The following is a 14,552-nucleotide window of genomic DNA, read 5'->3' as shown; positions in this document are numbered from 1 at the left end:
CCCTAAAGAATGTAGCCTCATGGGCAGTGTAGTCCATGCTGCAGGGAGAATGGACTGCCATACCTGTCAATGTTCCCTCTAATTTTTCACGTGTCTGAGCGAACACACAAACTCCCTGAGTGGTCCTTTGGACCACTGTGAGCAACAGCAGACGTGTGCACTGTGGTCACGCCAGCATCGAATCCATCCAAGTTACATGGTTTATTAAAATAATCAAATTACAGCATTTACATTTATGTGAGAATACTTTTAATTAAGCCCACTTTAGCCCACTTACAATGAAAATTTAAAAAAAAAATCTTGTTCATGACCTGTGTAGTATGTTAACACTATTGGAAGTAAAAATAACTTTAACGCCAATTTTGAAAACACAACTTTCTATATAAAGCTCTGACTTGTATTATGAGTATGAGTCTGTGGTCTGGGAGAGAGTCCTGTAACTCTCTGTCTGCAAAATACAGCATATAATGAGCAATGCTGGGCACTTAATTATATAGTTACTTCTTCAAAAAAGTATCTGAGTTATGCAAACAACAACGTTTTTTGCAGCTGTTTACCTAAAAATGCAGCCAAGGCGTTTTTTAAACAAACATTTCAAACTATTTACAGAACAATCAGCTGTTCTGCAACAAATTTGATGCCACACAAATTATTTGTGCCACTCCAAAAAATATTTTCTGTGCACTATGAGATAAAGGAGAACAACAGCCTGATACCCGCAGGCCTGACAGCAGGAGATGTATCACTCCTGTAACACCTGTAACATTTAGCAGTTGCCTCATTGTTCTGACACACACAACAAAACTATTGACTACACTACACACTAACTACACAAGATTTGCTCTAAACGTTGCAAATCTCTCACATCTCAAAACACCGCCATCACTCCTAAAACTCCCCCCTTCCTAAACAACTAAATGCCATGTTGCCGTATCATTTTTTGATTGGTGGACATGGTACATTTTTCCACCAATAGGAAAGGGTGGGGTTTTTGGTTTCATCTTTGCTCACAGGCAGAGAGTGCTTTGGAGTGTTTTCCTTGTAAAACGCCGTTTTTACCGTTTCTTCCCACAGTAAATATAAACGACGATAGTATTCAGGAAGAAAACCAAACATTGCATATTTTTATCATAACTCTGGTTTTACGTGGCCTATCAACACAATTTAAAAACTGGTATAAAGTCCACACTTTTTCCATCAATTGTTCCGTCTACCCTGCTCACATCTCCAATGGTTGTACACGTTGTCATTAACGTGGCTTCACTCCACATCAGCCACGCCGCTTTTCTAGCTATAACACTGGTGTCGGCACATAAGGACGCTGTCATAGCCTGTCAACGACGTTGATTAGCTGCGTATATACGAATGTGAATCACGTGATTGGCTGGACTACGGGATAAGGTGGCATCGTTGTAATCCCATCTCTGGAGCAGCCAGTCACTTACTGACTAACACTGCAAAACAGAATTGTTAACATATTTACTTTAATTTCAATTCAGGTTAGATTTTTTTTTTGTGCGCAACGCAGATTTTTTGTGCGCAGAGACCGTGCCAGCAGTGCGCAATTGCGCACGTGCGCAGCTCAGAGGGAACATTGATACCCATTATGGGTTTGTGAGCGTGAGGGAGGGAGAAAAGGGAGAGTCGAACAGTACGAGTTGTCACCGACCAGAAGAGGGAGATGGATGCATGCAAACATAAAAATAACCACTGCAGCCAAGAAGAGGGCCTGATGAGCCCAGTTGTAAGTAAGCTATTAAGACTCGACTGTACACTTTTTTCGTGTTTTTCTCCAAAACAATAAGTTCCAATCGGAGCAGCCTTTCAACGCCTCTCTCTGTCTCTCGCTAGCAAACTTGACCCAGACAACAAAGTAAAGCTAGTTTTTGGCTACGAGCCCGACACGGAACCCGACGTATTAGCCAGAGGTCCCTTTACTGTGGTTCGGAGCCGCTGACCTGTTTTATATACACGTGAAACAGTTTTTTATATGAGATCGCCGCAAAAAGTGCAGCCTTACCTAATGTCCACCCTACTGTTACTCATTTTATATTAAGATTTAAAAATCTAGCCGGTATTGGTATGGCGAGTAACCTTCAGTAAAAGTAATAATTCACACAGCAATAGTAAATTCATGTAGTTGTAAAAAGCATGATAATATAACAGGTAATCCAAAGTATTCAGAACACGTTACTCTCATTGAGTAACGTAACGGAATACGTTACAAAATACATTTTGGGGCATGTATTCTGTAATCTGTAGAGGAATACATTTTAAAAGTAACCTTCCCAACACTGCTGGAAGGTACCCCGACCCTACCAACCTACATCACTGAAGCAATGGGAAGGCGTGGAGTGACAAAAACGGCTGCGATTCGGCCACAGGAAAGAAGCACACAGGGCCAGCAGAAGAGGTGCCAGTTGTGTCCAAGAAACAAAGGTCGCAAGGCCACTGATTGCTGTTTGAAATGCAAAATCCCTTGTCCAATGGTCACAGCCAGAAGCAAGTAGTTTGAGACAGCTGTACACAGTGAGAGGAGAAAATATGTTTTTGTGTGTACATATATGTGGATAGTGTTATAAGCTCACGGAAATGCAGGTGGACGCCCCACTGGTAGCTTGGATCATGGACTATTTAACAAGTCGACCACAGTATGTTCGGCTGAAGGGCTGCCACTCGGATAACATCCTGAGCAGCACGGGGGCGCCGCAGGGGACGGTCCTATCACCCTTCCTCTTCACCCTCTACACGTCTGACCTCAGGTACAAGTCTCAGTCATGCCATCTGCAGAAATTCTCTGATGACTCTGCCATTGTGGGCTGTATCAGGGATGGACAGGAGGAGGAGTACAGGAGTGTGGTGGACAGCTTTGTTGAGTGGTGTGAGCTAAACCATGTACAACTTAACATCACAAAGACAAAGGAACTGATCATGGACTTTAGGAAGCATGCTCCTCCTCCTAACCCTGTCACCATCAGAGGGGCTGATGTGGAGATCGTGGAGGACTAGCGGTACCTGGGGGTACACTTGACTGTAAACTGGACTAGACCAAGAACGCCAATGCTGTCTTTAAAAAAGGGCAGAGTTGGCTTTTCCTACTGAGGCGGCTCAGGTCCTTTAATGTTTGTAGGAAAATGCTGACCATGTTCTATCACTCTGTGGTAGAGAGCGCTGTGTTCTTTGCAGCTGTGTGCTTCGGCAGTGAGGTGAAGATAGCCGATGCCAACAGGCTGAACAAACTGATTAAAAAGGCTGGTTCTGTCCTGGGTGTCAGACTGGAGAACCTCGAGGAGGTGTCTGAGAGGAGAATGCTAAAAAAGCTTCTTTGTATCATGGACAATCCCTCCCACCCCATGCACACTTCCATGATGGACCATCAGAGCACACGCAGCAAAAGACTCAGCGCCCCGAAATGCAGAACTGACCACCACATAAAATCCTTTGTGCCGGTGGCAATAAGACTGTACAACTCTTCCTCGCTCTGTAGGTGATTTTCCTGCGGATTAATAACAAAGTTATTCTGTTCCCATTCAGATCGTGCAATATCACCCAACAGTATTTCATCGAATGTTTGTTTCATCTCCCCATCATATTCAGGATTTCAAGAACCATATCTCCACAGCTAAGCAAAAACATACAACAAGCAACATATAATGGGTGAATATGAATAATGTTTTATTTCGTCAAAAGTTAAATTCAACTTGGGAAAGATTACAATAACAGTGACCATGTGAAATTATACAGTTTTTTCTGCCCAGAGCAAACAAACATTTTCAATTATATTATATACCCAACACACTACCAAAACTAAGAGCATCTCGATTCTACATATTGAACTGAACTACACAACCGTCAGCACTTAGAATTTCTTGAAATGCTGTGGGTGGAAAAAAAGGAAGCTCGTGTTTTTTTATTACTATTTTTTACCTCATGCTGTAGAAGCAGAAGTCAACTTTTCTTATTTATTCTGTCATCTCAAAATTATACCAAATAACTGTTGGGCATCTTCACTCAACCAACAGCCAAAATTACATCCTATCCACTGACAACTTGAGTGGTGACCACCGTTGAGGTGGCAGTTTGCATGTTGGCCCTGATCTTCACCTCACGATGCATCTGGCACCAGACACACTCGTAACACCAAATTATTTTACAGCAGTCATCACAGCATGAACCCTGCAGGATGGAGAAAAAGAAGAGGAGAAGAGTGAAAGAGAAGATCGGAGTACGAGTTACTGTGGTTTCATTTGTCATGGTTGTAACAACTGTATCAGCAATCACGCTGGCTTAACAGTAAGAGGACCTGTAAGTGTCAGTTTAAGACTATTCAGACATATTTTTAATTATTCAAATCAACACAACTAGAAAGGGAAACACAGGGAAGTCTCCATGCTTGTCTGATTTAGAGTAATCTCAGTGTTCACTTAGTGAATGTGAACCAGCAGTCAAGTTGTAGTTCTTTGATGCTGTTATATGAAGCTGGGTGAGTAAATAAAAGTGAATTTGTCACAGCTGTAGTTTCCTGTTAAACAGATTTGAATAAAGTGGCGTTATGCCGTCTACGTGTTTGATGAAGGCAACACGGGGTATGTTCGAATCTTAGTTTCACTTAAGAAGAGAAATAAGAATGTGGGTGGCAGCTGTAATAACACTCAGGAAAAACAGCTTTAATAATTTTTTTATTACCTCCAAAACAAATGATTGACTGGACCATCCTTTATGAAAGGAGAGGAGAAAATGCCACCCCACAACTCATAGAAACATCTAACTATTACTATGAATCTTAATTTTAACTTTTGTGCCATAAGCTAGTGATTTTTCACGAGAGCCTGTTAAAGACATGCAGAACATGCAGAACATTTATGTCAATTTTCTGTGTTACCAAATTTTGTAGCAAAGCACACAGCGCATCACAATAACCTATACGGTTTTGAATGAATTCTGATTTTACAAAAATTCTGATTAAAAAAGGTCTATTTACAAAAACATTCACAAAAAGCCTTATAATGTTGAGAACATGATTCTTACATGTGTGCTGCGTATGTCCAACACCTCTGACCTCTCCTTCAAGGTCATTAAATGGAGTGGATGGTGGTCCAAGTGATAATAATGCTACACAGGACTATTTATTAAAACTACAGTATGTTTCTCATTGCCATTGTTCCTATTAACAACATGTTGGCATGTAGGGAATGATATATGGGCATTTTAAATATCACGTTGGATTTCTGATGTCTACAAGTGGTACTCACTTGTGTTGCTAGCGGTTTAGGCAATAATGGCTGTGTGTTGAGTTATTTAGCAAATTTACACTGTTATACTAGCTGTGCACTGACTACTTTACATTGTATCAAAGTGTCATATCGTCAATGTTGTCCCATGAAAAGATATAACAAAATATTTACAAAAATTTGAGGGGTGTCCTTACTTTTGTGAGATACTGTATATGAAAATCTGTGAATATACAAAGCGTACAAAATAAAACACCATTAATTAAAAGTAATTACTGCCCAGAGAGTGAGTTGGCTTGGCAGACGTTTGCACTCTCAGAGTGCTTCCTTTTTATGTTGATGTTTTTTTAGGGTTTTCCCCCAAAAAAAACCCATATCTTTTTTTTTTAAATTTTGATTTTACATAAAATAGTTTTTCACCCCTCAGTTTAGTTTTTAGCTAACAACACTCCCAGCCTTACAGGGATGCCATAGCGGTCTCTGATTGACTGGCGGAGCATGCAGGACACCACGCAGCATACATCACAGAGTGGGAGGCAGCAACACAGGCCGTGCTTGTTGGCTGTATCGCACTGCATGCAGGGGAAACACCAAAGGGCACAGCAACCTCGACAGAAGAGAAAAAAATATGCAGAGACACAAGTTTATTTCACTTTTGAATAACTTCTCCTTGTCAGGGATCGCAGTGTGGATGTGGAAAGGAGAGGACCCAAACACAGGACTCACGGGTTAGGGTGGAGTGAAGACGGTGTTTATTATTCAGAATGGATGAACAGAACATGAAATGGCTGACTGGAAGACTGGCTGAACTGAGAGCACACATGCAGGAGAGACGAAGGCAATGACAAGACGATGAGATGGAGAGAACTGATGACTTAAATATACAGACTAATGAGGATGATAATGAGAGACCATTGAGTACACAGCTGAACATAATCTGATTAATGGTACGTGGAAGTAACTGGAACACGAACAAACTGAAACTGCTGGGTCACCGACCCAGGAACCCTGACACACCTTCAACAACTGGTTTGTGCATCCTGTGTTTTATATGTTGACTTCACCTCTAACTTCAGATGATCAGATACTCAAGACCCTCTGAATAAAAGTCTGAGGAGACAGTTGATACAAAAACCACTACTGTTTGTAGAGTTTGCTAGATTAACTCACAAGTGCCCATATCAGCACAGCAATCACAGAGGCCAGTGCTCCAGTGCCCAGGGTTTTGATCAGGGGTCATGATATTCACTACCTGGGTGGACTGCTGGTAGACGGCCATTTCTGGAGGAAAGAAGGTAGAAATGGAGACGCATTGAAGTGTTATAGTAGATATTGCTTCTGTGCACGGAGAAATCAAATGCTAAAATATGACAAAGATAACAGCTGGTTTGAGACATTACTAGGGATGGGTACCGGTATCCGGTGCCATGATGGCACCGGTTCTGACATAAACGGTAGTAACCAGACCGAACAGCAGCGCACATTTCAGTGCTTTATTTCTCTGCTTTTTTTTCCTGAAAAAAAGCACCGAAATTTCCTGTGGGTTGCCTGTTATCGGACCCAGAGTTAGCAACATCCCCCAAAAACCTGAAGAGGAGAGTCCTGGCCCCTAGCCCTGCCAGTGTAGCAGAATTGATGACGGATGATGATGGCAGCAGCAGCCGTTCTTCTCTGCGTGAGTAGCTTAATGTTGTTCGTGTGTAATTTATGTTGAGTAGGCTAACCACGTTATTACATTAATGCATGTAAGGTGAACTAGCAAACACAGTCGTAGTTACATGCGGCTGTCTTCTTGTTTGATGGCAGATACTCCCTTCACTCTGGCCAAAAAGGCTAAAATGACCAAAGAAAAAGTGGAAAACAACTGAACATGAGAGGTTTTTGGACCAATTTTGTGTTCTCCATTCTTTAAGCACCGGCACCATTTCAAAAGTACCGGTTTGGTACTGGTATTGGATAAAACCTAAACGATACCCATCCCTAGACATTACTGTCCACATTTTTTACAAATAACAGTTTCCTAGTTTGTGTAAATCACTACAAAGACCCTTGACACTAAAATCATCTTTTAAAACTCATACATTTGATAAAACCCAGTTTACAAATTGCACAACACATTTCAAACCAATCCTTCCATTTATCCATGCTTGGAAACAACAGAGGTTCTAGACTAACTTGTAACCAGCAGACTTCACAGATGTCTATAGCATTCTTAAAAGGCTAATGTGTTTCAATAATATAGGGGCTGTTGTTATATATATATATATATATATATATATATATAAAAAAAAAAACACCCATCTCGCCCCTGCGGGCGGTTTATCCTTCAAGCTCGGGTCCTCTACCAGAGGCCTGGGAGCTTGAGGGTCCTGCGCAGTATCTTAGCTGTTCCTAGGACTGCGCTCTTCTGGACAGAGATCTCCGATGTTGTTCCCGGGATCTGCTGGAGCCACTCGCCTAGCTTGGGAGTCACCGCACCTAGTGCTCCGATTACCACGGGGACCACCGTCACCTTCACCCTCCACATCCTCTCGAGCTCTTCTCTGAGCCCTTGGTATTTCTCCAGCTTCTCGTGTTCCTTCTTCCTGATATTGCTGTCATTCGGAACCGCTACATCGATCACTACGGCCGTCTTCTTCTGTTTGTCTACCACCACTATGTCCGGTTGGTTAGCCACCACCATTTTGTCCGTCTGTATCTGGAAGTCCCACAGGATCTTAGCTCGGTCATTCTCCACCACCCTTGGGGGCATCTCCCATTTTGACATCGGGACTTCCAGGTTATACTCGGCACAGATGTTCCTGTACACTATGCCGGCCACTTGGTTATGGCGTTCCATGTATGCCTTGCCTGCTAGCATCTTGCACCCTGCTGTTATGTGCTGGATTGTCTCTGGAGCATCTTTACACAGCCTGCACCTGGGATCTTGCCTGGTGTGATAGACCCCAGCCTCTATGGATCTTGTACTCAGAGCTTGTTCTTGTGCTGCCATGATTAGTGCCTCTGTGCTGTCTTTCAGTCCAGCTTTGTCCAGCCACTGGTAGGATTTCTGGATGTCAGCCACCTCCTCTATCTGCCGGTGGTACATACCGTGCAGGGCCCTGTCCTTCCATGATGGTTCCTCGTCTCCCTCCTCTTTCTTGGGTTTCTGCTGCCTGAGGTATTCACTGAGCACTCGGTCAGTTGGGGCCATCTTCCCAATGTATTCTTGGATGTTCGTTGTCTCATCCTGGACTGTGGTGCTGACACTCACCAGTCCCCGGCCCCCTTCCTTCCGCTTAGCGTACAGCCTCAGGGTGCTGGACTTGGGGTGAAACCCTCCATGCATGGTAAGGAGCTTTCTTGTCTTTATGTCAGTGGCTTCTATCTCCTCCTTTGGCCAGCCTATTACCCCAGCAGGGTACCTGATCACGGGCAGGCGTAGGTGTTGATGGCCCGGATCTTGTTCTTACCGTTCAGCTGACTCCTCAGGACTTGCCTGACCCTCTGCAGGTACTTGGTGGTTGCAGCCTTTCTAGCGGCCTCTTCATGGTTCCCATTCGCCTGCGGGATCCCCAGGTACTTGTAACTGTCCTCTATGTCTGCAATGTTGCCTTCTGGTAGTTCAATCCCCTCAGTTCTGACTACCTTCCCTCTCTTCGTTACCATTCGACTACACTTCTCCAGTCCGAACGACATTCCAATGTCATTGCTGTATAGCCTGGTAGTGTGGATCAGTGAATCGATGTCTCGTTCACTCTTGGCATACAGCTTGATGTCATCCATGTACAGGAGGTGGCTGACAACTGCTCCGTTCCGTAGTCGGTATCCGTAGCCAGTCTTGTTAATGATCTCACTGAGGGGGTTCAGGCCTATGCAGAACAGCAGTGGGGACAGAGCATCTCCTTGGTAGATCCCGCACTTGATGGTGACTTGTGCTATGGGCTTGGAGTTGGCCTCTAGTGTTGTACGCCACATCCCCATTGAGTTCCTGATGAAGGCTCTTAGGGTCCTGTTGATCTTGTACAATTCTAAGCATTCCAGGATCCAGCTGTGGGGCATTGAGTCATAGGCCTTCTTGTAATCAATCCAGGCAGTGCACAGGTTGGTCAGTCTGGTCTTGCAGTCTCGGCTGACTGTTCTGTCTACCAGTAGCTGGTGTTTTGCACCTCTGGTATTCTTGCCAATCCCTTTCTGTGCCCCACTCATGTATTGACCCATGTGCCTGTTCATCTTAGCCGATATGATGCCTGACAGGAGCTTCCATGTAGTACTGAGGCAGGTTATTGGTCGGTAGTTGGATGGGACCGGTCCCTTCTTGGGGTCCTTGGGGATCAGGAGCGTTCGACCTTTGGTTAGCCATTCCGGGTGTCTCTCGTTAACTAGCAGCTGGTTCATTTGTGCTGCCAGACGCTCGTGGAGTGCAGTCAGCTTCTTCAGCCAGTAGGCGTGAACCATGTCGGGCCCTGGTGCTGTCCAACTCTTCATACTGGAGACCCTTTCTTGGATATCTGCCACTGTGATGGTTACTGGTCCCCGTTCAGGGAGGTCGCTATGGTCTGCCCTCAGATCCACTAGCCACTGAGCATTGCTGTTATGGGTTGCGTCCTTCTCCCATATGCTCTTCCAGTATTGCTCCGTCTCCAGCCTTGGTGGTGCTGTTCTCTTATTGTTCCCTTGCCACTGAGAGTACACCTTTGCTGGTTCTGTGGAGAACAGCTGGTTTATTCTCCTGCCTTCTATCTCTCTGGTGTACCTCCTCAAGCGGCTGGCCAAGGCTGTGAGTCTTTGCTTGGCTTTGCTTTGTATGGACAGTTTTTTGCTGTATTTCTTATGCACCTTCTTTGCCGCACCTTTCTGCAACTCCGTTAGTTGGCTAACCTCCCTCCGTGCTGCTTTGATCTTGCTCTCTAGCCTCCTTCTCCATGGAGGGTACTGCCCCTTGTGGCTGTTCAGCTTTTAGCCAAGCATCTCACTGATCACTGCTGCCGTATTGTAGATCAGTTTGTTAGTGTCGGTAATCGTGGTTGTAGGTATCGTCCGTAGTGCTGCATTAACATCATCTAGCAGACCTTCTGAGGGTACTTCACGTAATCTTGGTAACCGGCTACGGGGGATCCAGGTTTCAAGCTTGGCCATGATCCTATTTCTCAGGTCAGTTCCTCTTGCACTCAACGATCCTTCTCCTATCGCACTTGGGGCTATGTACCCAATCTCGGGTGGGGGTGATGATATCTCCCCCCTGACCTGGCGTCCTGACTCCTCCTTGCCGTAGCATTTATGTTGTACCTCGTCAATCTCTAGCTGTGAGAGCAGTCCCTTCTTTCGAATGTTGGAACACTGAGCTACTAGTTGTTTCGCCGTCATTGTGGATGTTGGGTATCGAAGAATCCATAGGTCCCTCATCCTATTCATGTAGCCCCTTCCGCCAGGGTTACTTGTGTAGTAGCATTCCAACAACGCCCTGTTTTCGTCTCTTGCCCACCGATGCCTTCTTGTTCCAGTAGCCCACATGTGATTAAAATCTAATGACGAGCTTGTTAAGCAGAAAGTGGTGCTAGATCGGGTATCTTGGTGGAGAACAGTATTGTCTTCACCTGACTGAAACGCACAGCTGAACACAATCTTGGGTCTTTTCTTTACAATTTAAAGCAATTATTATGAGCTGTCACTATGATATGTGATAAATAAAATTAAAATAAACTGAATCCAACTTAGAAGTCAAGGGTGAGTTGTCAAAACTTGAAGAGGTGAGTGTTCAGGATCCAAATGCACACTCATTGGAAGGTGAGGTTAAACTGAAAATGAGCCATTTATTTGGACGATGAGCAAATGAAAAATGCAAGAATGTAAAGGGGATCCGAAAAAACTGTAACCAAAACATATACTAGAAAAAAACATACTAGAAACATTAGGGAGCTGAGAGTGAGGAGACATGAGGGGATGGTGACTAATTAACACAGAGGCAAGGAATCAAATATTCAGACTTGACACAAAGACAGAAAGGTTTCTGTCTTAACCTGAGCACAAAAGATACTAATATGAATAATTTTTTATTTCAGCAAAAGTTCAGAAAGATTACAATAACTGTGAGCATGTGAAATTACACAGATTTTTCTGGCCAGAGTAAACAAAAGTTCTCAATTATATTTTATACCCAACATGCTGCCAAACTTTAAAAAATCTTGATTCTACATAATGCACTGAACCACACGAGCACAGGAACTTAGAAATTTTTGTTGTGGCGGTGAAAAAGCAGCTCATGTGTCAGGCTACATTGTTTGTTTTTGCCTAATACTGTAGAAGCAGAAATCAAATTTTCTTATTTATTGTGTCATCTCAAAATTATACCAAATAACTTTGTCATATTCACCCAACCAACAGCCAAAATGGTTACATACTGTCCTCTGACAACTTGAGTGGTGACCATCATTGAGATGGTGAGCTACAGGCCGTTCCTGATCTTCACCTCGCGATGCATCTGGCACCAGAAACACATGTAACAGCAAAATGCTTTATACCAGTCATCACAGCACGAGCCCTGCAGGATGGAGAAGAGGAAGAGGAGAAGAGTGAGAGACAAGAATGAAGCAGGAGTTACTGTGATTTCATTTGTCATGGTTGTAACTACTGTATCAGCAATCACACTGGCATAACAATAAGAGGACCTGTGAGTGTCAGTTTAAGACTATTCAGACATATTTTTAATTATTCAAATCAGCACAACTAGAAAGGGAAATACGGGAAAACAGCTTCAATCATTATTTTATTACCTCCTATAGCAAACGATTGACTGGACCATCCTTTATGAAAGGAGAGGAGAAAATGCCACAATCCCACAATTCATAGCAATGGCCCATCCAACTATTCATGAAATGGTAAATGGCCTGTATTTGTATAGTGCTTTACTAGTCCCTAAGGACCCCAAAGCGCTTTACACATCCAGTCATCCACACACTGGTGATGGCAAGCTACATTACAGCCACCCTGGCGCGCACTGACAGAGGCGAGGCTGCCAGACGCTGGCGCCACCGGGCCCTCTGACCACCACCAGTAGGCAACGGGTGAAGTGTCTTGCCCAAGGACACAACAACTGAGACTGTCCAAGCCAGGGCTCAAACCGGCAACCTTCCGATTACAAGGCGAACTCCCAACTCTTGAGCCACGATCGGCCCATGAAAACTAAGTACGCAGATGATTTAAATTTTTATTATAATTGAATAATTAAGAGGGAGGGTCAAGGCGCTAATGCGTTAATGCTAATGCGCCTTGCACGGGGCAATCCGCATTAACTCGCTAGCGCTGACAGGACTAATATATATATTAGTCCTGTCAGCGCTAGCGAGTTAAAACCGCATTAATGTGGCAAATCTCCGTTAGCGAGTAAGCGAGGACCCATTTATGCTGTCTTGTTCCAGGAGCCCACTTCTTATCAGGGTGTCCTGGTTCCTCAACACCTCACATGGACTTTGTTAATCGGGGCGTTTGCTATAGGTTATCTCTCCTCAGTTTAATTTTTAGCTAACAACAATAACCTTGACCCTCCCCCACTCCCAGCCTTACATCGATCCCGTAGCGCTCTCTGATGGACTTGCTGAGCAAAGACGACACCACGCAGCATACATCCAGGACTGGGAGGCAGCAACAACTGCCGTGCTTTTTGGCTGTATCACACTGCATGCAGGGAAAACACCAAAGGGCACAGCAACCTTGACAGAAGAAGAAGAATATGCAGAAACACATGTTTACTTCCCTTTGAATAAGTTGTCCTTCCATAACTGGCTTGTGCATCCTGTGTTTTATATGCTGACTTCAGCCCCAACTTCAGATCCTCAGATACTCAAGACTCTCTGAATAAAAGTCTGTGGAGAGTGTTAATGCAAAAACCACTACTGTTTATAGAGTTTGCTAGATTAACTCACAAGTGTCCATATCACTGAAGCAATCAAAGAGACCAGTGCTCCACTCCCCATGGTTTAGATTAGTGGTGGTGACCGTCACTACCTGGGTGGGCTGCTGGTAGACGGCCATTTCTGGAGGAAAGAAGGTAGAAATGGAGACGCATTGAAGGGTTATAGTGGTTGTTGCTCCTGTGTACGGAGAAATCAAATATGAAAAAGATAACAGCTGGTTTGAGACATTACTGTCCATAGTGTGGATATTTTTACATTTCCTGGTTAGTGTAAATCACTGCAAAAACCTTTGACACTAAAATTATGAGTATATCTTTTAAAACTCATGAACTCAGTTTATAAACTGCATTCACCTTGATCCAGGGGAACATCTTGGTGTTCCCCTGGATCAGCTGAAGAAGGTGGGTGGAGAGAGAAAGATCTGGGCATCCTCCATTAGGCTGCTGCCCTGATGACCTGACCCCAGACAAGCAGAAGGCGATGGATGGATGCTTGGATGGATGACAAGAAAATCCTAGTGTTGGTTCTGGGTCATTCTGACCCAGGATTCTGAGTTCTTATGTTTTTGTTTAATTTTGCATTATGGATTGTTTTCTGATTCTCTTGTTGTGCTTTGTTGATTATTATTATAAATCTATGTTTCACTTTATTCTGGTTTAAGGTTTAGTTCGGTGCTTAGCCTTCTTTGTCCGTGTGTTCCCTCTGTGTAAAGTCTGTGTTTCTTAGTCTGCATCTTTGTGAATTGTTTCCTGTTTTATTTTGAAGGGTTATGTCTTATGTCAGTGTTGCTAGCTTCCCTCTCCCTGTCTCGTTAGGTCTCATTCCTCCCAGCTGTGTTCTACGGAGCCCCGGAGGGGACATGGGAGAAAAAAAAATTAAGACGGACTTTTGCGAGATCTCGCAAAACTAACTCGGGATCTCGCAAAAGTTTTGCGAGCTCTCGCAAAACAAACTCGGGATCTCGCAAAACTTTTGCGAGCTCTCGCAAAACAAACTCGGGATCTCGCAAAACTTTTGCGAGATCTCGCAAAAGTTTTAGCCGCATTCTTCCCGTTAGCTCGAGACCTACTACAGCTGGGAGGAACACCGCCTTCCCGGCACATCGTGCCTCGACCTCCCGGTCGGCTTCGAGCCGGTGTCCGAAGAATGCGGCTAAAACTTTTGTGAGATCTCGCAAAAGTTTTGCGAGATCCCGAGTTTGTTTTGCGAGATCCCGAGTTTGTTTTGCGAGATCTCGCAAAACTTTTGTGAGATCCCGAGTCAGTTTTGCGAGATCTCGCAAAAGTCCGTCTTAATTTTTTTTTTCTCCCATGTCCCCTGCGGGGCTCCATAATGTTCCCCTCCTGTCTCTAATTCCTTGATGACTTCCTCAGTGTATGTTTCTTTGTGTCAGTGTTGCGTCGTACCCTCAGATTGGCCTGTGTGTTCC

General features: G+C 44.1%; 1 protein-coding gene and 1 pseudogene across 2 annotated transcripts; both read right to left on the bottom strand.

The window, feature by feature from the left end:
* Positions 1–3,893: 3,893 nt before the first annotated feature.
* Positions 3,894–6,682, bottom strand: LOC146391297 (placenta-specific gene 8 protein-like). Its single transcript, XM_084918530.1, has 3 exons — positions 6,402–6,682; positions 5,693–5,838; positions 3,894–4,176 (listed from the first exon to the last, which is right to left on the bottom strand). Exons 1-3 carry the CDS (start codon positions 6,508–6,510, stop codon positions 4,036–4,038), a joined length of 396 nt encoding a protein of 131 aa, XP_084774656.1. The 5' UTR covers positions 6,511–6,682; the 3' UTR covers positions 3,894–4,035.
* A 4,862-nt stretch (positions 6,683–11,544) lies between these two features.
* Positions 11,545–14,104, bottom strand: LOC146391296 (cornifelin-like; annotated as a pseudogene). Its single transcript, XR_014799916.1, has 3 exons — positions 13,133–14,104; positions 12,774–12,919; positions 11,545–11,751 (listed from the first exon to the last, which is right to left on the bottom strand). The product of XR_014799916.1 is annotated as a cornifelin-like (transcript).
* Between the last annotated feature and the right edge of the window lie 448 nt (positions 14,105–14,552).

This window comes from Perissodus microlepis, chromosome 3 (assembly GCF_051167445.1).
Source record: "Perissodus microlepis isolate ML-2025 ecotype Zambia chromosome 3, ASM5116744v1, whole genome shotgun sequence".
In the NCBI taxonomy this organism is placed as follows: domain Eukaryota; kingdom Metazoa; phylum Chordata; class Actinopteri; order Cichliformes; family Cichlidae; genus Perissodus; species Perissodus microlepis.
Note: the sequence above shows the minus strand (reverse complement) of the source record. Positions and strands in the feature narration are given on the sequence as shown.

Excerpts from the sequence above, each read along its gene's own strand:
- LOC146391297 (XM_084918530.1), bottom strand. The coding sequence starts at position 6,510 with ATGGCCGTCTACCAGCAGTCCACCCAGGTAGTGAATATCATGACCCCT. Across the intron at positions 5,839-6,401 it reads CTGTGCTGATATGGGCACTT|GTTGCTGTGCCCTTTGGTGT; the intron begins GTGAGTTAATCT and ends TCTTCTGTCGAG. Across the intron at positions 4,177-5,692 it reads GAGACCGCTATGGCATCCCT|GGTTCATGCTGTGATGACTG; the intron begins GTAAGGCTGGGA and ends TCCATCCTGCAG.